The following is a 22,023-nucleotide window of genomic DNA, read 5'->3' on the forward strand; positions in this document are numbered from 1 at the left end:
GAGGAAAGATTTGGCTCGTTGCGGCCTGTGGGGCAGGGGAAACGTTCGGGACGGAGGGGATCGGGACGAGCCGTGTGTCTGTGCGCTGCGGATGGGGAAAAAATGCAGAGGTCCCAAAAACCAGAATTTCTGGGCTGGGAGGCCCAAGTGGGGAGGTCCAAGTAGACTTTTTTTTAATAAAGTTTATGTTGGAATTTTGTTTAAATTTCGTATACTGATATTTTTATTGAAAAGGTTTGTACTAAATTTTTTTCTTATAACTTTTCCTCAACTTACACCCGCATAAGTTTTTGTTGATAAAGTTTGTACGGTACAAGTTTTTATTACAAGTTTTGTTACAAATTTGTGGATAAGTTTTATCAACAAATATTTATTACAAGTTTGTGGACAAGTTTTATAGACATATTTGTGAACAAGTTTTAAGTTGAACTATTTTCAAAGGCAAAGGAGCCTTGCCTGTGGGCCTCGCACCTTGCGGCTTGCTCCCAACCCGTATGTGGGCCTCACGCGCCCGCGCCCTATACTCCCCCATGCTCCCCCATGCGGCACACGTTCTGCTCTTGGCGTGCGCTAATTAGCCACCCCCAAACCGCGTTGTTTTGCGACGAGTTGGACTGCAATTGGGGATCTGGTTCTTGTGCAGTCGCTAGGGGGTGATTGGTTGCTCACGAACACATCTCGGCTCGATGCGTATAATCTCACAAGTAAATGTATTTAGAGCCTGTTTGTTTTAGGTTGTTTTTGGCTTCTGCTTTTGTCAGAAGCTCAAACAAATGGGTTTGCTGAAAAGTGATTTCTGGAGAAAACAGAAGCCTGCTTCTGAGAAAATGAACTAGAAGCTGAGAAGCTAGTTGGGAGTAGTTTTTATGAGAAGTAGTGTGCTGAGAAGAAAAAAATTGTTGTAAAATTCAACAGCTAAAATCCAAAAGTAGCTTTTCAGAAAAACCAAAAACGCAGCTTTTCAGATAAACCAAAAGCAGAAGCCCAAACAAACAGGCCCTACGTTATCTACACGTATTGTTTCAGCCTAGTTCGATGGATACAAATGTACACTTATAGTCTAGTTCAGAAGAGAAACTCGATTCGAACTTCTCTCCACAACTTAACCCGATTAATGCAGGCTATTGTATCCACTTATGCAGGTGAGGACATTTATCAATATTACAAAATCACATTCATACGAGCAACCAATCAGAATATCAACTTTTGCATCCGCTCATATGACCCCAATTCAATCAACTAAATAAAAACTCGACTTAGCCTATGTAGATAGATACAACTAACTAAACACTCTTTTTTTCAACCAGTATGACTCCGCTCAGCTTGCTTCACTTCAATCTGCGTATAAGGATAACAATACATATGAACAACTAATCATACTCTTGCCTCACAATGGAGCTAAATATTGGTTTGTTTAGGCTAGATTTTTTTTTCAAAGTTGTTCGATCATTCATCACTATTCGCAGTTTGGGGTCTAGACCTACTTGTCTTTTTACAAAAGGTTTCATTAAATTTTTAAAACTTTAATTAATAATAAATTTTAAAATCTTTAGTTTGTAAATTTCAAAATCATATGCATAGATTTATCTTAAAAAATCTTACATAATATCATAATTCAATAGATTTTATAAATATATTATAATAAAAAATAGTGATCAAAATTATACATCGGAGATCGTATCTTATTCAAAACGACATATATTTATGACTAGATAGAGTAATTTACAGCATGACACGTGATAATTTATTTTCTTTCTTGTTTTATCACATATAATTTTTTTAGCTCTAACATAAATTTTATGATATATTTTATCACATATCATACTATAAATTAGATATAAACCCTAAATACATGAGATCAAATCTTATATCATTATTTTCCGCACAATCCACGCTTCGTCCCCTTGAACTGGCAAGAGCACAACCACATGTACTGGGCCTGGAACACCGCACACCATAACCGAGTATTATAGACAGGCCACACTCTTCTGTGCCGTTAAGAGCATGCACCAATGCACCATTTGGTGTGCAACGAAATTGATCTTGACTTTGGGATCGAGAAATCACAAGCGGCAAACCAGACAATCCATAGTGCAACTATTAGGCACGCTAACTCGTGGCAAAGCAGGTGGCGCTGCCAGCGGCGGCGATCGTATTGCTCCGATTCGGCGTTCTTCTGAGGTGCACGACGCACTCGGAGTCGTGACGGTACGTGAGCCTGACCAGGCTCCCCACCACGCGGTACCGGGACCGTGACCTGACCGTGATGGTGAGAGGCAGGCCCTGGCTGGACGCGAGCAGGTCCTGCATGCCGCGCCCCGCCGCGTACATGGGCTTCTCCTGCGCCGCCACGAAGAGCCACAGCGTCGAGGTGGCCCGTGGCGCAACGTCGTGCGACACCCCCTCTCCCTGCAGCAGAAAAGGAAGCCGTGTCACTGCACGACCGTGCTTAGTTGGTGATCAGTTGATCGGGAGGCGACGTGCCTGTGATGTCGCGAAGACGAAGCGGCCGAAGGACATCTCGAGCAGCGGCGGGCGGACGCGCAGGCTGAAGACCTTGGAGTGGTTGTCGACCACCATGTCGACGGAGAAGTTGCAGTTGAGGAAGCTGGTCTCCACGCCCGAGCCGTCCAGCCCTTCGCCGAGAGCGAACCGCCGGACCTTGCCGACCTTGAAGGAGACCCCAGGGTGCCGGGGCCTGGTGGCGAGGACGAACAAGAGCAGGGCGAAAGCCGCGCTGGCTGCCACTCTCCACGCCACCTGGAACGCGATGCAGCAGCAGGGGGCCTCCGGGTCCAGCTTCACGTACCTCCACGCCCCGCTCCTCCGGGCCGCGCCGTCGCCGTCGCCGTCCGCGTCCTCGTCATCGTCGTCTCCTGATAACCGCCCCGGCATAACCCTCAGCACCTGCCGCCGCCGGTCGGGCTTCTTGTCGCCGACCGGGAAGGAGTTGTTGGAGCCGCGGGAGGAAGAGTAGCGGGACAGGGTGAGGCGGGAGGCCTCCTCGTGGTCGTGGTCGCGGTCATCTCGGGAGTGGCGCCGGGCGTCGGCGTCGTGGTGGAGGTTGGGGAAGGGGGAGAGGATGAGCGCCATGGACTCGGACGCCGGGTGGCTGAGCGTGTGCGACGCCGCGGAGGGGCTCTGCACGTAGTAGTGCGCGCACGGGGACGGGTGGAAGAGTGGCAGCTCCTGCTCGTCCGCGCCATTGGCCGCAGCTGCCATGACGACGTTTGTGTTTGAGTAGCGCGCGCGCCTCACTTGCTAATGGTTGTGCCGCTTGCTTGGTGTGTCAAACTGTGATCGCTTTTGTAGGAGCCAAAAGGAGGTTAGAAGCCATAAAAGTTAGGGGCAACTATTTATCACTCGATTGAAATAAGGGGGGCTTTCAGTCCACGCATCAGGACCATCCATTCTCCATCCGACGTCTTTGCACGATTCTTCTTCCTCTGGCCGTTCTATTCTCTGACACGATAGCTTCCGATACAAGCTCAACGTGACACCCCCGCCTCCCGCCCGCGTCCATCCCCATCGACGTCTCCGTAGCCAGGTCCGCCCTTGCCACGCTAACCCATCGACATGTGATGCCCCCGCCTTAGCCCCGCCCATCGATGGTCTTCCCGCCACCCCGCCATCTCGCTCGGCACCACCGCCTGTCCTGTTTGCCTCCCCTAAGCTTCCTTCTAAGCCCAAAATGTATGGAACCCTACTGGAAAACCTGAAACCCTAAAGCCCACTGCTGCTTACTCGTTGGCGCCGCACGTTCACACGATCGATTGAGACCTCGCTACATTTCAGTTGATTGTTACAGAGTAAATACATAAAAGTTTCTAAGTATTCTATTTCTTACCTTGGAACTTTGTTGAACGATCATGTCATTTTGTGTAAAGGGAAGTGCTATTTCTGAGCTGACTAAAACTAGAGGATGTTACTGTCTCTAAGCCATCGGATTGGGATTCACCGTCCTGGTGTCATCTTCATCTTCTCGATGCCACTCTTTTTCTTCCGATGTCCGACTTCTTCCTGGCATTCGCCCAAACCCCACCCTCTTCCTCCTGTCTCTAGTGGCAGGGTCGTGCTCGCTGTCTATTGCTGCACTAACCACGTTATTATCGGTGCCCCAGCCGTTGACACTATCCATGTACCGTCCTCCGCTACCTGCGGCCAGCAGCGTTCCTGCTTCCTCGCCACCTCGCTCGCTGCTCGCTTCCTTCATCGGATCGCCAACCTCCCAAGGAGCTCCCTCTGGGCCTAGGATAGATGGGAACCTCCCAATCTAAAATCATAAACCCGCACCAATGAGAATTTTGGCGTCGCAGCTAAAGAGGGCAAATTTCAGTCGTCTAAAAAGATAGGAAAAATGTTGTGTAAATGGTTCTTGCAGTCATCAAATCCTTCTAGACAGGTCAAGTAAACGAGACACGCACATTTGCTCTGTGGACGATAACTTTCAAAAGCCATAGCCATAAAATTGTTGAAAGGGAACGGAAAAAAGGGGAAAGAAAGGCCGATCGAGGTAAGGAGCTAAGGATATTATGGCTTCACAACAGTTAATATTTGCTTTCAGGAATGACAAGCAGGATTTCATCAAGTAGCCCGGTCGGCATGGTGGCAAGTGTCCATGATGGTTAGCACTTACAAGTGAAATGGGGCAAAGTGATGAGTGCACATGCCGCAATTCGTGGACCTCACGTCCCTTTGCTCTACCTCACTCTAATTATGACATACAAACTCTCGATCTAGCCCTCCATTTCAAGCAGGATTAGGATTAGGCTCTTTACGATTGCTCTAAACTAAATCAACGATGGGGGACTATAGGGTCAACACGAAATGATGGGTAACCGAGCAAGGCAATCGATTTGCATGGATAATTTAATTGGAAAGCATGGGTAGTAGATTAATCTTCGGGCTTGAAACACAACGTCTCTCCATTTTAATACTGCTCCATTCGGTGCTAGGAAACAATGGTATTGGAATGTCGGAGTGCGATTCAAATTCAAGTGTCTGATTGAATAAAGAAAATTTACTACACAAAATATAATTCAGAATTTAATACGGGTGTCGAAATCGGAGTGTTGGATATAGCATAAAAATTTAGATGTGGGTTCTCCGCTGTTATATGCTTCGAAGATCTTTTGGCTTTCGGCAAGCCTGAAAATTGACAGCTCAATTAAATGCCCGTGCGTCACGCCATTATGCGTCATCATGGACGACAACTATGGTACATGTGCGTCGCTCCGATCCGGCGATGAGTGACTTAGATGGCAAGGCACTAGATGCATGCAGTAGCTGAAAAAGGTAGGAACTCGTCTCTTGATCTTACATGATGATGGCAGCGTACGATCTAGAGCGTCGCGGCACAAGCTTGGAAGCTGCAACGAGCGAAGTGCGGTGGCTTTTGTTTGGGAGACGAAACGAGTGAGGCAGCTCTTTGTGTGTGTGTGTGTGTGAGAGAGAGAGGATCGAGTGAGGTGGCTGGACCTCGGCGGAAAGAGAACGGTTTAGCCCAACGCGAATTGGCCTGCGAAACCTTCTTGGCTCCGTGAGATCTGCTCGCTCCGGCCTGGACAAGTGGACAGCCCACATGCGGAGCGTACACGTAACTGGCTTTCTCCGTATCGGCCTAAAAACTCACAATTTTTTATTTTTATACTTCAAAAATAAAAAATGTAAAACTAAACGTCCGTTTGATTAAATTATAAAAATAGGCTATTTTCACCAGGTTAAAAAATAAAAATACTATATTCTGTTGCTTTAAAATTCAAAATACTATCAAAATAGTCATGAAAAATTCTGAAATAATTATATTGTAGAGGATGCTATGATGTAGCTTAAAATAATTTATAATGGACAGTAGCCTATTTTTATAATTTTTTTAAATAGATGTTTAGTTTTACAATTTTTTGATTTTCGAAATATAAAAATAAAAAGCTCAAAAGCTCACTCCATCGCGCTCGCGGGGGTTTGGCCCGCGGCGCGGCCCGCTTCGCTTCCGTCACGGCCGGGCCAACCATCCAATGGCGGCCCGTCCACAGCCCGCTCTCTCGCGTGGCGCCCACCCCCTCCTCTCCTCCCGGGACTCCGGCCAAGGCAGGCAACAGTAGGTCTCTTCCCCAGGGCAGTTGCTATTGCTACTGTCTCCAGTCCCAGATCCACCCGCCCGCACCGCCGCGCGCACCATGGATCCACCTCGGCGGCCGTTCCACCTCGGCCTCGCCGCCCTCCTCCTCCTGATCCTCGCGGCCTGCCCCGCCGCGCGCGCGTGGAAGAAGGACGAGTTCCGCAACTGCAACCAGACGCCCTTCTGCAAGCGCGCGCGGGGCCGCGCCCCGCACTCGCTCGACGCGCCGCTCTCCCTCGCCGCCGGCTCCCTCTCCGTCTCCCCCGATGGCTCCATCTCCGCCGAGGTCTCCCACCAGTCCCGCCCGCGGCCCCTCGTGCTCCGCCTCTCCGCGCTGCCCCGGGGAGCGCTCCGCCTCCAGATCGACGAGGACTACTCCACCAGTCCGCCGCGGCACCGCCGGTTCCACGTCCCCGACGTTCTCCTTCCGGACGTCGAGGCCCGCATGCTCCACCTCCCTGAGCCCAAGACCGCCGGCGGCGTCTCCACCGTCTCGCTCTCCTCTGACCTCGACGTCGTCGTCAAGCACGATCCGTTCGAGCTCACCGTCCGCCGCGCCGGGTCTGGCGATCCCGTGCTCTCCTTCAACTCCCATGGCCTCTTCGACTTCGAACCGCTGCAGGAGTCGAAGCCAGAGAACGAGACGTGGGAGGAGCACTTCCGGAGCCACACTGACACGTGCCCCCGCGGCCCGCAGTCCATCACCTTCGACCTCTCCTTCCATGGCGCCGACTTCGTGTACGGCCTCCCCGAGCACGCCTCCACCTCGCTTGCCCTCCGCCCCACCCGGGGCCCAGGGGTCGAGGACTCCGAACCCTACCGCCTCTTCAATCTCGACGTGTTCGAGTTCCTCCACGACTCGCCCTTCGGGTTGTATGGTTCGATCCCCTTCATGATTGGGCACGGCGCTCGGGCGTCGTCAGGGTTCTTCTGGCTCAACGCTGCGGAGATGCAGATCGACGTGCTTGCACCAGGGTGGGATGGGGCCACTGCCCCGGAGAATGGCCGGATCGACACGCTGTGGATGGCTGAGGCTGGTGTGGTTGACGCGTTCTTCTTTGTTGGTTCTGAGCCCAAGGATGTGGTCAAGCAGTACACAAGTGTGACAGGCACACCCTCAATGCCGCAGCAGTTTGCAGTTGCGTATCACCAGTGCCGGTGGAACTACCGGGACGAGGCAGATGTTGCTGGAGTGGATGCTGGTTTTGATGAGCATGATATTCCATATGATGTGATTTGGCTCGACATTGAGCATACAGATGGCAAGCGGTATTTTACATGGGACCGTTCAACCTTCCCAAACCCAGAGGAGATGCAGCGGAAGATAGCAGATAAGGGGAGGAAAATGGTCACGATCGTTGATCCTCATATCAAGCGGGACAATTCGTTCCACCTCCATCAGGAGGCAACTGAGAAGGGATACTATGTGAAAGATGCGACCGGGAACGACTATGATGGATGGTGCTGGCCTGGATCATCTTCCTATCCTGATATGCTGAACCCTGAGATACGTGAGTGGTGGGCTGACAAGTTCACCTATGAAAACTACAAGGGATCAACTCCAACACTGTACATTTGGAATGATATGAATGAGCCATCTGTCTTCAATGGCCCTGAGGTACGTCACTGGTTTGCAGTATCCTTGTGCATTCTCTTGTGAATTGTGATGATGAAGTCACCATTCAACTCCAACACTGTACATTTGGAATGATATGAATTGTGATGATGAAGTCACCGGTTTGCGGTATCCCTGAGGTACGTCACCGGAATGCGACATCTTGATAAAGCATTTTTCTTTAAATAGGTCACCATGCCTAGGGATGCAATACATTATGGAGATGTTGAACACCGAGAACTGCACAATGCATATGGATACTACTTCCATATGGCTACCGCAGATGGGCTTCTCAAGCGAGGCGAGGGGAAAGACAGACCCTTCGTTTTGTCAAGGGCCTTCTTTGCCGGAAGTCAACGGCATGGTGCAGTTTGGACAGGCGACAACTCTGCAGATTGGGACCACCTTAAATCTTCTATTCCGATGGTTTTAACTCTTGGTCTTACTGGCATGACTTTCTCTGGTGGGTGGAACTACCTTACATCTTCATTTCAGTAACCCTGATGCTAGAAGCCTTACTAACATCTGAAGCTTCCTCAGGTGCGGATGTTGGTGGATTCTTTGGAAATCCGGAACCTGACCTATTGGTGCGTTGGTACCAAGTGGGAGCATTTTATCCTTTCTTTAGAGGTCACGCTCATCATGACACCAAGAGACGTGAGCCATGGTTGTTCGGGTAATTCTTCAGATACTAAACTTTGTGCAACTTTTATCTTTGAAGTTCTGTAACTTCTGTCCAACATGTCTGGTAGTAGAGGGGAAGGTATCACATGATGTGATCATGTGATTTCACTCTGGTGATTCAGATATTTTTAGATGCTTAGTTTGGGAAAATAAATGCATTGTTTTCAAGGCTAACATAATTTTTGTACTTGCTATAGAGAGCGAAGAACTGCCCTCATAAGGGAGGCAATACATATGCGGTATTCATTGTTGCCCTACTATTACACACTGTTCAGAGAGGCTAGTGTAAATGGCATTCCTGTTATGCGTCCTTTGTGGTTAGAATTCCCTAATGACAAAGAAACATATAACAACGGTGAGGCGTTTATGGTTGGGCCAAGCCTTTTGGCCCAAGGAATATATGAAGAGGTAGGTTAAACTATTATGTTTTTCATGGTCAATTAATAATATGTTGATGAAATAATTTACCTGTTAATATGTCATATCTTCATGCAGGGCCAGAAATCGGTGTCGGTCTACCTTCCTGGGAAGGAGTTATGGTATGACTTGAGAAATGGATCTCCATACAAGGGAAGTGTGTCGCAGAGGCTACAAGTTTTAGAGGACAGCATACCCAGCTTCCAAAGGGGTGGTACAATTGTGCCAAGAAAGGACAGATTCAGGCGTAGTTCTACTCAGATGGTGAAAGATCCATACACCCTGGTAAGTTAATTAGTTAAACATGTTTTTCTGTGTAAAAAGAATTTTATCTGTACACGATATGTCTCGTTCTTTGATTTCATTTGGTATACTCGTGGTTCCATTGACTAGTTTATTTCCTTGATGTGCAAATAATTGTTCAATAAATATCAACCATGTGTCTGATATTTCTTCTTGGTAGTTTGTACGGAAGAAAAGTTACATGTGAACCTTAGTAGCAAGCTACTTCCCCATTCGTTGTTCTTGTTCTGATGCTCAACTATTACATCCATTTCTAATGTTTGTTTGTTCAAAGTACCAGATTCATTGGTCTGTTAGACAAGGGCATACGATTTTCTTGCTTTGAAGTAGAACATTAATGTATGCATAATTTTGACAAATGTATACCTACTAAACATGTGGCGCTGCCAGTCTGTTTGATTGAAGTAGCTACGTTACTGGTACAGTTAATTCTCATGTATATCCAAAGAAACTAATTAACTCGTATAACATTGCATTGATCAGGTGATAGCCCTTAATAGCTCAAGTGCTGCAGAAGGCGAACTTTATGTGGATGATGGGAAAAGTTATGATTACCAGCAAGGGGCATTCATCTATCGCCGCTTTGTATTTGCAGACAATAAGCTAACTTCATTCAATATTGCACCTGATAATTTGGGGAAGAAGAAATTTACAACTGAGTGCATGATTGAAAGAATTATAATCCTCGGCTTATCATCAGGAGCAAAGAAGGCTATTATGGAACCTGGAAGCCAAGAAGTGGAAATTGAATCAGGACCGATTAGTTTGAGGAGTGGTTCCAGCCTTGTTGCACCAACAATCCGGAGGCCCAACGTTCGCATTGTGGACGATTGGACAATAAGGATAGTATAAGAGGTAGACCTTTCACATCTGGAGCCTGATGTCTCTTTTGGTCGCTGTCAGGTTATAAAATTAGGCCAACGTTAGAAGATTTGTTGTGGCCTCATAAGCATTGTGTGTGGTAGTGCAAATCATTATGTTTTTGTGGCCTCAAATTTCTGCATGTAACTGGAATGCATGCTGTCCTGACTACCAATGTTGACATAAATCGAGACAGAATTTGCTGATGTATATTTGTAGCTTTGGTACATTACAAGTCGAATTCTTGGTCTTGCAAAAAATATATGAATTCCTCGAGAACATTACGAAGTGATGCATTCTTATCTTTGAGAATTCTTTTATCTAACACTATAATGTGATTGGCTATGCTGTTATACCATTTTATTTGTATTTTTGCAAGACGTAGCAGCTGTAAGCTGTCTAAACATCTAGAACAATTTTGTGTGTTTTGCACTTTTTTATATTTTCCGTTATAGATTGAAAGCGATATAAATGGACAGAAAAGTCTTGACTGGAAGTAGTAATTTTTTATTATCACTAACTGCTCTACACCTACAGCACAATTGAGCACTAGAAAGTAACTGCAAATTGGCCCTAAGTTGCCCAGACATTGCATTTGGTAGGATTTGAAATTCCCCACATTGCAGTGTTTGTGGTTAGCAGGTTGCTGGTACTGGTTGGAAGTGTGAACTGGAAGTTGTCTGGTGAACACTTAACAAAGACCGAGCAAGAGTATCACAGAAGAAAAAAGTATTTGGATCAACCAGTAAGCCCCTCCACCTTCCAGCCACACTTTCTGGGCTTCTATTCGAACTAGAGAACTAGTAAAACAAGTCAAAGAAGTGTAGAGATAACATGTGTGCGGCAACTTGGGAATTTTGATGGCTCTGTCTCGCAAAGCTAGAGAAGAAAGCTTCGCAAGCATGTCTCTAGTCTCTGGCTGATGCACCACAGAAGTCTGAGAACACCTAAACTCCACACTTCCCTATTCTATCACGGGAAAGACAGTTCTTGCAACCATAATAAAAGACAGTTCTTGCAGTATCTCCAATACAGTTCTTGCAGTACCTCAAATAATAAAAATAAATATACGATCTTGCAACCATAAAACAAAAAGGGGGAAATACAATAATGTAAACTCTCCCCACAAGTCAGACGGTCGAGAAGCAATAGCTCCATCTAACTTCGGTTATCCGAAGCCGAAACAATAACACAACACATACTATACTATGCTGATCTGATTTTACATGAGAGGCGCTTGCACGGCTATCCATCAGCAAAATGTGCCGCAGATCATAAATCTTTGAAGCCAATCCATCACTTTCGGAGAAACGTCCATGGTCCCCTTGCTGCCCCCATCCTGCATACAGAAGCAACAGTCTAGGTGAGCCTGAATGGTTTAGAAGAGCTAGCCACCTAAGAAATGGCGGTCCTGAATAGCGAAAAGGATAAGGGAGTCGTATCATACCTCCAGATGCTAGCTATGGTCCTCAGGTTCATGTAGATCGTCAATGCGATCCATATACCGATGAATCCGTCATGCCCAGACAGGTACACCAGGCATGGTATTGATACAGCCGCTACGCCAACCTGAAATTTTCATCGGATTCATTGCTGGGAAGAATTTTCAGAGTTGAAATGCGATGCAGTACGTTATCAATGGTGAAAGGGTTTACCATGGAGTATGCAGAGTATGTGTAATCTGATGCTCCAAAGTTGATGCCATCGAATACGAAGGCCAGGGAATTGATCGTCTGCGTGCCGGCGACAAACTGAACAGAAATGAAACTTTCAGTTTTCGAATCTTGAGAAATGCTCACAGATGGAGCTCTTTTTTAACAGTCAAGGTTCTTACTGGGATGCCTTTGTGAATGACTTCGATCACGGGCAGGTCCTTTGTGAAAATGCCAGCCCCAAACCTCATACCAAGTCCCAGCACGACAGTGAGAATCATGCCCAGAACAATGCTCAGCTGCAAGGTGAAGAGAAGTGTCAGCATGTGCCACTCTGCATCTCAATTTCAGATAATCAGATGTGTGGCATGGAGGGCTGGTTTAGCTGAGACTAGGTTCAGCCGAACTTTTTCGGGAAAGAAAAGATTGACAAGAACTGATAAATACTGCTACTCCATTGTGAATTACCTGCAACACACGAGATGCCGCGGCGACCACCTTCTTATTGTCATTCTCGGCAAACGCACTTGCAAGCACTGCCTGCAATCAGTCATTGACAATACAGTTCAGTTCGTAATGCAATTTCTGTTTCTGAAACTTCTCCCCCATGAACTAGTCTACATGACTCCGGCACGATAATCTGACCTGTCCTGCCACAGCCAGTCCATCTGCAAGAAGAGATGTGGCAAGCCAGAGCTGGCAGCAGATCTGGAATCCTGCCATGATGGTTGATCCATGGCGAGCAGCCAGCGACGCTGCCAAGGTGACGCAGAACGTCACTGCTACAACCCTTGCAAGCAGTAGGAATCCTGAAAAGGAAAGAAACCTCAAAGTCTTTTCCTGGGATCAGTTAAAAGATGTTATCCAGTTTCAGGATTCCAAAGGTATCTCACCACATCCAAGAAACCGTCCAAATTTCAGGGATTTAATGCTAGGTGGGATAACATCAACTTGACTGAGGAGCCGACACAACAGTATCAATGTTATCAGGTACCTGTAATTAGGAGAAAGAAGTCAGGGGAAGCTTATCATCGAAATACAGAAGCTGTTCCTTTTCTCTAGGGAAAAAAAAAGCTGTATTTCATGACAGGTGATATGGAAACTTACTGAGAAACAACATGAGCAACAGCTGCGCCAGTGACACCCATATGACAAACAAACATCAAAATTGGGTCTAGTATGATATTTGCTGCATCTCCGACCACTGAAATAAAAGGTTACCAGTGTCAGGTGAGGCTAATTTCAGGCACTCACTGATAATAAGGAAGAACTGCAGTTTAAATCTTGCTACTGTAGATTTTGTCGGACGTATGGACAGTTCCTCAGTTTCAGTAGTAACTGGGAACGGGGCTCTCTTCCTGTGAACTGAAATCATATAGGTCACCGTTAGGTGTTCTTACCAGTAGCATATAACGGTGTTCTTGTGTCCTTGAAACCCCGGAAAACCCCTTGCATGGACAGAGACAGCAGCACAGCAGGGGCACCAAGTGATCTTATTGTTAGGTAGCGAACTGCAGGCCTTCGCATTGGTGAATCCTAAAATAGCGCAACGTAAATAAAAGAAAATATTATGATGTGGGAAACTACACTGCCAAATTAAGCTTGAGCAGAGAAAGTAAGATAATAGCACTCACAGATTTCACACCCATGATATTTAGTACAAATTTTGCTGAAAAAATCAGGAAGATGGCCTGAAGAAGGCCAAGAATTGAACCAACTATTAGTGCTGATGTGACCGAAGGTATGTACTTCCTCTTGCACCCTTGGTTGGAGAGATCTGGACACTCTGTGGGGATACATGATTTGACGCATTCTGCCTTGTCAGGACCTGGAAACAAAGTTGAATTAGACTCATGCAGAATCCTTAAGTTATGAATAAAAAAATTGAAACCATATTTGTTTCGACTTTTGAGAACTTAGTACCAGAAACAGGCAAATTGTTGGTTTCTGAGTCTACATGATAAGATTTCTCTAGGTCTTGGCTGCTGTTTTCTTCAATAGCTTTGCTAATGATAGCATCCTCCTCTGCCACAAATGATGTTGTCACGCTAACAAGGGGGTAGATACAGACTTTCGATACTTGGTTAAATATGGCAATTGAGACACCAACAGCAGCAATCTCCACCGAACCTGATCATCAATCAATTGTACACAGTTTAATTTCGTAGTGTTAAATTTCAGATTGACAAAAAGGAAAGACAACCGTTTTATCAAAAAAGAAAAAAAAAACAGAAAGGATGAACTCAGCATATATACACATGACTAGGTCCTATCAGGAGTAACCAACTGTAACGCCAGCAAAGGCAAAGGATGATTCAGAAATGACGCTATTGTGATACGTAATACGACAAATAATAAGCAGATTGTCGACGGAACTCTATATGCGACAGGAAAAGGACAGTTACCTGAACTCCTGAAGGCACCTGAAAGTATAAAAATACCTATCCAACTGAAACACAATGAAGCGAGAATAGAAAAGGAACACTGGTATCAATGATAGCTTAATGAAGACATGCAGGTCAGATCTCACCAACATTGATAAAAACAGAAAAGGACCTGGTGAGCATCATTAGTAAACGAGAACCATTCTTGAGCACACTTTGTTTGAAGTTTTTAGCATGTACTCATTCGATTGGCCGGCCATATGTACAATTGAAAGGGACGTTGCAGCACGAGTTTGTTACTTTGGCAAAAATGACAAATAGGAAATAAATTAACGAATATCCATTCACAGGAACTGCAAGATTGAAATGTGGAAAAATTCTTATATGATCATTTAAAGTTAGCACAGAATCTAAAACGAAATGAGTAGCTGATGAGCCTGTTTGTGAACACTGTGACCAAGTGAACATGGTGCGGCCATAGCAACGTACAGATAAATCATTGATGGGCAGATCGACAGTGTGAAGGTTACCTAAACGACCGATGAACGCTGTGTCCACCAACGAAGCGAGCGGATCGGCCGCCAAAGCGAGCGAGGCAGGCACCGCAATGCGCAATACCTCCGATCCAAGCTCATCGAGCTTGAAGACACTCCTATGACAAATAAAAATCGATAAACATCAGCACAGGAGTGATCAGCAAAAGAAACGCGACTCTCCACGAGCAAACGAACCTGATGTTCATGATGAAAAGATAAAGCCCCGTCTTCCTCGGCCCGCTGGGCAATGCAGGCTCCGGCAGATCCTCCACCTTGTTCTCCTCGCCGGCGCCGTTCGTCATCGCCGCCATAGGCACGGCCGCATGCTTCTCAGCCATGCTCGTCGCAGCAGTAGTAGCAGCGCCGTCCTCCATGCTCCAGGTTCCAAGTTCCAAACAGCCCACCGAGAGGTAGACGCTTGCTTGAGCTGGAGCGTCTCAGCGATCACTGGAGAATTGACCCGAGAGCAGCAGATGTCGCCTACTTATACATCTCCGATTCTCGTGTACCGTGCTTGCTTATCAGGAGATCAGCTGTCACATGCGAGAACCGAATTACCGAAGTGTCAGGCCTCCGGCCAGCGCGCGCCTCCGGCCAGCTCATGCGCGCATGCAGCGGAAGCAACGGTCGAAACAGAAAGCCGACATGACGACGACACGCAGCGCGGCGGGCGCGGACAAGGGCACTGAGCCACTGGTCACTCACTCACCGGCGGGTCGGGGTGGCGGTTCGGTCGAACGGCGTGGGGCGGGCCGCGCTTAAAAAGGCAGGAGCCGGCAAGTTGCGGGGGATAGCTACGGAGTTCATTTCGAAGCCTCGTGCCACAAGGCGAACGCGACCCGACGCTGGACCTAGGCTGGCTTCACGCTAGGAAGCAAATTCTACACGGAACTTATTACGAAAGATCTTCGTCAGATTTTGATTGAGTCACGTATTCTCTAATTTAATAGTTAGACTAAAAAGATAGAGAAATAGGAGACACGTGTTATCATAGAAATTAATGGAGGAAGAAGAAAGAAAGTGATGTGACACGAGCGTGTTATCATAGAATTTTTTTTTTAGAATCTGATCTATAATTTTTTTTTCTATCTACCAGGAAGGTTCGGGCGAGCGGATGCGTAGATTTCGTTCGTGCTACGACTGCCATTGGAACGCCGGGTTTGTGGAATGATGTGGTATTGATTGTTGCCGTTACGTTGCGTGCTTACAGGCGCAAGTGACGTGCTGACACGGTTGGTGGTGGTGGTGGCGGCGGCGGACTAAGTGCTGCACTTGTTACACCGTTAGAACCGACGATAGTTCGTGCTTGGGTTTTGTGGCGTGCCATGTATGATACGTACGGCTCGCCGGAGGCGAGGGCAGCATGGCCTAGGTTATTGGAGTTTTCCTTTCTCTTCTTTCCTACAGAAAAGATAAGGAGGTGAGCAGAACAGATTGGTGAGGTCTTGAGCTACCTTATGGGCTCTGCTCTATCTTCAAGCCCCGGTTCTCTTGTACAGGAAAAATGTAAGTGTTCGCTGAAACTGAACCAGCAACGTAAGTGAACTCTAAAAGTAAACTACCAGTCCTACTAGTGGCAGTAATGACTTCTGAGAGTGCGTTGCACTGCATGCTGCATAGGCAAGCGAGCTTTCGATCGGATAGAGATTCGGATCAATGCGGCAAGGGGACATGGAGAATAGGCAAAGTATACGGATTTGGGGAAACGCTTTTGACTAGGTTTGTAGGATGACGAAATGATGGTTTAGGTCTAGATGAAAATTCACTCTGAAGATTCTTGCGGAGGGGGCCTCGGATGTTTGGATGCAAACTGAACATTTTCAGATTGGTTTCATGGCTTGTTTGGTTGATCTATCTATCTTATGGGCTAACTGATATCGCAGGGAAGAAATTGTGTTAATTTATATACCGACAAGTTAGCCATAATCTACAAAAGAAGATTTCCTTTGGATTACTTTCGTGGTGGCCAAACCGGTTTAGCCGGTTACGGGACTGTTTTCTGAATCCTGCAATCTGGTTGTCTGCCACTCAGCCAAATGATTGTGCATAGTACTAAAAGGTAGGGTAGTGAATTCTTCGAGGTGTTCGCTCATTGCAAGTTCTAGACTTCTAGTGCATTCCATTTGGTTCCCCCTTTTCGTTTTCTTCTTTAGACACGTCCTGTCATTCAAGGTGGGGAAAATGAAAAGAGGCAAATCCTCTTGGTTTCCTCTCTACTATAGCTAGACCGAAAGGGTATGAATCGTTTCAAGGATTTCAAGCTAAAGAAATGCAATAGCTCCTTCAATTTTAAACTACGTTCCTTTTGGGGAGCAACTTATATTCTTTCTGAGTCTGTAATTCCTTGAATGCATGTTTTTTGCGAGAATTTTTGAGGTTTATACTACTTTTGGTCTGGAATGGATTTGTTTATAACTTCATCACTTGTCAATATCATGAAATGTCCTCGCAAAAAAGAGAGAAAGAAATGGTATGCTTCTCGCAAAAAAGAAAAAGAAAATAAAAGAAATATCATTGTTAGATTCATTTTCTGCACTTATATTTTTGCTATCATATTTTTGTACTAAGAAGGAAATAAAAAAATCTCACTAACTCTATCTGTCAACTTTGCTAAGAAGCAAACTAAAACTGTACCCCAAAAGCATCAGACGTAAACTATATATCTCCTCGCAAACAAAAAACACTATCTATCTGAGACCACTTACTTTCCTATTAGTGCTGGTCTGATGGTTAACCCACTAGCAGTTTGGCGTAAGCACGGATTTAAATTATTGCAATGATAAGAAAGCCAGTGGCTAGCTCTTTCTCAATGTGATTGGCAGTGGAGTACCTCACCAATATATGACATAATTTTGAGATCAAAGTGGAATCATTTGTTTATGTACCAAGTCAAAAAGAAACATGAGTTAGAGAACCAAGCCTAGACTTAGGTGGTTAGTGAAGGTGATTTACTTCCTGCCTATTAAGGATGGAAATCTAGATTTGCCCTTTATATATCTCATCAAATTGGAATTTTCTTTCAGTGTCATTGACAGCAAGACGTCTGTTATTATTTTGTGTAGTGAGTGCGTGTGATGATGTGAATATGTGCATGAGTCTACAAATTGTACTAGTGTTTCTAAAAAAATATGATTTCATAACATGTATGTAAAATGTGGTTTTGGCTTTCAGCTAACAAGGAAGAGCAATCAGAAGGCGCGCATCATAATTTTTGTAACTATAAGAAAAAAAAAAATCAGCCTCTCTACCCCGAACGGGTGGTTTCCACCGGAAATTAGCCTATATCGGAAGTGCAAACATTAAGCATGTTTTTCCCCATGGATGAGGATGTCTTATCAAATAAGCTATGGCACTTATGTCCCCAACATTTAAGACATCGGAGACGTTTGAGTGATCGGATAATAGATAAGTTTGAGGAAATCCTCGATACTTTCACTTATCTCTAGCTATCCGATCTCAATTATTTTGCACCGTGATATCGCTAAAAGTTTCCACAAAGATCTTCTAAAAAACATCAAGGGACGCTTTCCAGTAAGCTAAAGGTGTACAGAATTGTGGATATGATCTTTAAAACATCAATTAGTTTTTGGAAGAATGCAAGCATAAGGTGTACTACTAATGGTTTTTTAATAAAAAAAGATATAGTGCTAATGCTTGGCAACAAAGTCCCACATCACATCTAAAGTATATCCCTAAAATTTATAGTTGAATAAAGCGTGCTTCATGGTCAATGGTATTATATTATAGATGTCATCTTTTTCGAAAGACCGTAGTGTAGATGTTATCAGGTTCATACTCTGTGTATAAATTTACTTTTAAAGGCGCGGCCACGTTCAATGTTAGCAGTAGGGAGAAGAAAAGCTTACAAACATGAATCTAGCACGGACATTTTTAGGTTTTAACAGACTACTCACATGTAATTCGATCATACTCTTCGGAGATTTCATCGGTCGGTGTTATATTCTGCTCTTAACGACTACATATGTACAGAGATTCGATCAACACACGACACAAAAATCTTAATCAGGGCAGCTATCTTTTGACTGTTTAGCCACTCTAGAAGCAAAAAGAGAGGGAAAAAATGGCAATCACAGTCCGTATATATCCAAGAAAAAGCTCTAAAATGCGAGCTGCGTCATGGCCATTTATCAAGCAACTTTAGGAAACTAATACTCTCTAGATTGATCGTGTCTGCCAGCTTTTTGATGTGCGATTGAAATGAACGAACAAAAAGGCATTATTTATATACAGAGCTACTGACGTGTGCTTGCCCTGATCGTTATTTTTTTGCAACAACGACAAGACGTACTTTCGATTGGCGCCAACCATATATCTTCAGAAAATCCTAATTGTTTTCTGAAAGGTGGGCTACCTGTGAATTCATTCACTCAAACTCAAGCCACCGTTGGACATATGGACAAAAACGCTGCACATATACTGCCTGTACAGTTTTACGTACAGTGTTTGGAAAACTATGTGGAAGAATGATATAGACGGATGGTTCTAATGATAAGGGTTGTTTCTTTCAATTTTGGATTGCGATTTTCAGTTTTTATAATTCAAAATTGAAATAAATATATAGTTTTTAAAAAAATTTATAATCCACTTGTTAAATTGTAGAAATTCAAGAAGCTTATTTTTCTTAGTTTTTTATATATTGTGAAAGTCTATTTTACTGAATTGCTCATCAAAATTTTTAGAATCCACAATCTAAAATATGTGAAAAACTGCCTGTACATATACAAAATTTTTAGAATCCACAATCTAAAATATATGAAAAACTGCTCATCAAAATTTTTAGAATCCACACTCAAGTCACCGTTGGACATATGGACAAAAACGCTGCACATATACTGCCTGTACAGTTTTACGTACAGTGTTTGGAAAACTATGTGGAAGAATGATATAGACGGATGGTTCTAATGATAAGGTTTGTTTGTTTCAATTTTGGATTGCGATTTTTAGTTTTTATAATTCGAAATTGAAATAAATATATAGTTTAAAAAAAATTATAATCCACTTGTTAAATTGTAGAAATTTAAGAAGCTTATTTTTCTTAGTTTCTTATATATCGTGAAAGTTTATTTTACTGAACTGCTCATCAAATTTTTTAGAATCTACAATTTAAAAGCTTTTCACAATCTAATTTTTTATAATCTATCATCTATAAGCTATTTTTTAAATTCCCGACTTAAACGAACGCCTAAGTCACCTATTACTAGTGCTGTTCTACCGTTCAAATGAAGTGTCCATGGTGCTTAACCTCTGAAAGTGAAATTGGAAGGACTAGAGAAACCAAACTCCAAACAACTTGCGTGTAAAGAGGCAGTTAACTCACAGCAAGCACACATGCAGACAACTATATTTTTTTTCGCGATTCTCTGTACTGTTCAGCTAATTGTCTTCTTCTTTTTGATCGGAACCATGCATTAGAAGTTACTAAAACCCAGTACATTTCTCCATGGAGAGACGTGACTCCCGGAGTAATCACTGTTCCTTAGTTGTAAGGAAACTTGCCATAGCTACCGCTAGTCACATTTTCCAGCGCGAGGAAAATGACAGCTCCCGGAGCCGGGTCACTAGCCTTCACCTAACTAAAACGTCACTGCACATAGCGCAACAGTGTCACGGCCTGTAGTGCAGTACGTGCGTGCGACTCGTCACCATCCGTCGCTCACAGCGAGCCTACACGTGCTGCCCCTGAAGAAATCTGCACTCGCGCGCCCAATGGACACCGATCGATCTCTTGCAGAAGTTATTTTTAGAACGAAATCTCTTGCGAATTACAAACGCGCACGCCAGATAAACGCTCCTAACCAGAGCGGAATCCAAGCAGAAAACGCAAGGCGATGGAGGCATAGGGGGGGGGGGGGGTGCGCGCGTACCTTCGGCCTGAAATGGCTAAAGACGCACGTCAGGTCGGCGGGTGGACTGGCCCCTCTTGACGTCGACCTCCGGCTGCTCACTGCCTTCGCTTGGTTGGCTCGTGGCTCGTGGGCTCTATAAATAGGCGGCATGCAAAGGCACAAAGGCAAAGGCGAGTGCGGTAGTGCGCGTGTACTTGGATTTTTTTATATATATTTAATATTTTTATGAATACATGCTCATTTTAAAAAATTAAATATATAGATTATCGTCGTCTGTTCAACGAGCGAGAACAAAATCTCATCCGTTAAATAGGTGAGAACTTGTAAGTCTCGACGCTTAGTGGATTAAATAACTGGAGAAAGGAAGTTCTCACCCGCTAAATGGGTGAGATCTTCGTCTCACCCGATGAATGAGTGATATGACAATTATTTTTTTGACCGCTTAGTATAATTATTTTTTAATATAATTTTTGTATATATCAATTTAAAAAATATTGTATATTTATTCAGCGAAAAATGCTAGTTGTGTAAATAGTTGTCCAAATGGTATTACAAAGTGGTTCATTCTATCCTTAATTTTGATTTGATGTCATTTTATCGATATTTCTTTATTTAGTTGAAGTAAAACTATGTGGGTTAATTTCCTTAGTGAAGTAACTACAGGAGAGTGTAAAATATAATTTTTTAAACAATAGTAGTTGTGAAGCATAATTATCGTAAAACTCGGATGGAGGTTACATACGCCAATGAATATTATATGGGACATAGGGTTTTGCTTTGTAGCGCGAAAAGGCCCTAACCATATAGAGATGACAAAAAAAATGTTGGTATGTACGGTACGTCTAAATAATAATTCAATAATGTGCCACTGCTAAACCTAAAATACCTTAGGGAATGAAAATAGACCGGGTTACAATAGATGCTCTCTACCGAATGCACCTAGGATATTTGCCCTTTCGCAGGACATCGGGGCCCTGCTTCTTAGCGCGATGGGCACTCTCCTGCTTCCTTTCCCTCTCTGCTTCGCGTACCCCAGCCGCAGTGTGCTTCTTCGCTGCCTTCCTCATGAGCTCCTCCTCCTAACGCTTTTGTAGTTCCTCCTTCTATTGTCCGTACTCCCGGCGTTCATAAGCTTGCCACCTCCAACGCATGCTCATGTCGACTCACCGCTTCTGGTCCTCAGTTTGCTTCATGTCCAGCCATCTCATGAAGTCACAAATAGGTGAAGGAGACTAGAGAAACAAAACAAGATAGGAGATTAGTAAGACAATGTATGAAATCATATGGAAAGTGTCACATGAGTGATCTATGTCGCTATACCAGAGGGTACTTGTACGGTCCATATCGAGACGGGTTGTATCAGTAGTTAGCACACATAAAGAAACGTCTGCTATAGGTGTAGAAGATATTCTAAGACTCACGAAGCCTATAAGGTGAAGGAGTTACATCGCTATCTATACCTTTGGTCATAAGACACTTGTGACATGACTTGCGCGATGACAACTTGTGTGATGACGACTTTAAGGAAGAGCTTTTCTTGGAGGGGAGGATGGTGAGGCTTTCATCACTTGAGCTTGACTCTTCAT

At 44.6% G+C, this 22,023-nt stretch overlaps 3 protein-coding genes across 3 annotated transcripts; 1 reads left to right on the forward strand and 2 right to left on the reverse strand.

Moving 5' to 3' along the window:
- Positions 1-1,759: 1,759 nt before the first annotated feature.
- LOC133910946 (uncharacterized) lies at positions 1,760-3,309 on the reverse strand. The gene is given in 1 exon segment (XM_062353184.1): positions 1,760-3,309. A coding segment is annotated over 1 exon segment (1,113 nt). The 5' UTR covers positions 3,223-3,309; the 3' UTR covers positions 1,760-2,109.
- Positions 3,310-6,081: 2,772 nt separating this feature from the next.
- Positions 6,082-10,288, forward strand: LOC133911914 (probable glucan 1,3-alpha-glucosidase). The gene is made up of 6 exons (XM_062354393.1): positions 6,082-7,736; positions 7,923-8,196; positions 8,274-8,409; positions 8,615-8,825; positions 8,913-9,119; positions 9,621-10,288. Exons 1-6 carry the CDS (start codon positions 6,177-6,179, stop codon positions 9,987-9,989), a joined length of 2,757 nt encoding a protein of 918 aa, XP_062210377.1. The 5' UTR covers positions 6,082-6,176; the 3' UTR covers positions 9,990-10,288.
- Positions 10,289-11,010: 722 nt separating this feature from the next.
- Positions 11,011-20,547, reverse strand: LOC133911915 (protein DETOXIFICATION 42-like). The gene is made up of 14 exons (XM_062354394.1): positions 20,456-20,547; positions 14,766-15,103; positions 14,565-14,686; positions 13,574-13,780; positions 13,285-13,478; positions 13,051-13,186; positions 12,758-12,854; positions 12,544-12,644; positions 12,296-12,459; positions 12,119-12,190; positions 11,833-11,949; positions 11,654-11,749; positions 11,446-11,567; positions 11,011-11,337 (listed from the first exon to the last, which is right to left on the reverse strand). Exons 2-14 carry the CDS (start codon positions 14,942-14,944, stop codon positions 11,295-11,297), a joined length of 1,650 nt encoding a protein of 549 aa, XP_062210378.1. The 5' UTR covers positions 14,945-15,103; positions 20,456-20,547; the 3' UTR covers positions 11,011-11,294.
- Between the last annotated feature and the right edge of the window lie 1,476 nt (positions 20,548-22,023).

Source organism: Phragmites australis, chromosome 3 (genome assembly GCF_958298935.1).
Source record: "Phragmites australis chromosome 3, lpPhrAust1.1, whole genome shotgun sequence".
Taxonomy (NCBI): Eukaryota; Viridiplantae; Streptophyta; class Magnoliopsida; order Poales; family Poaceae; genus Phragmites; species Phragmites australis.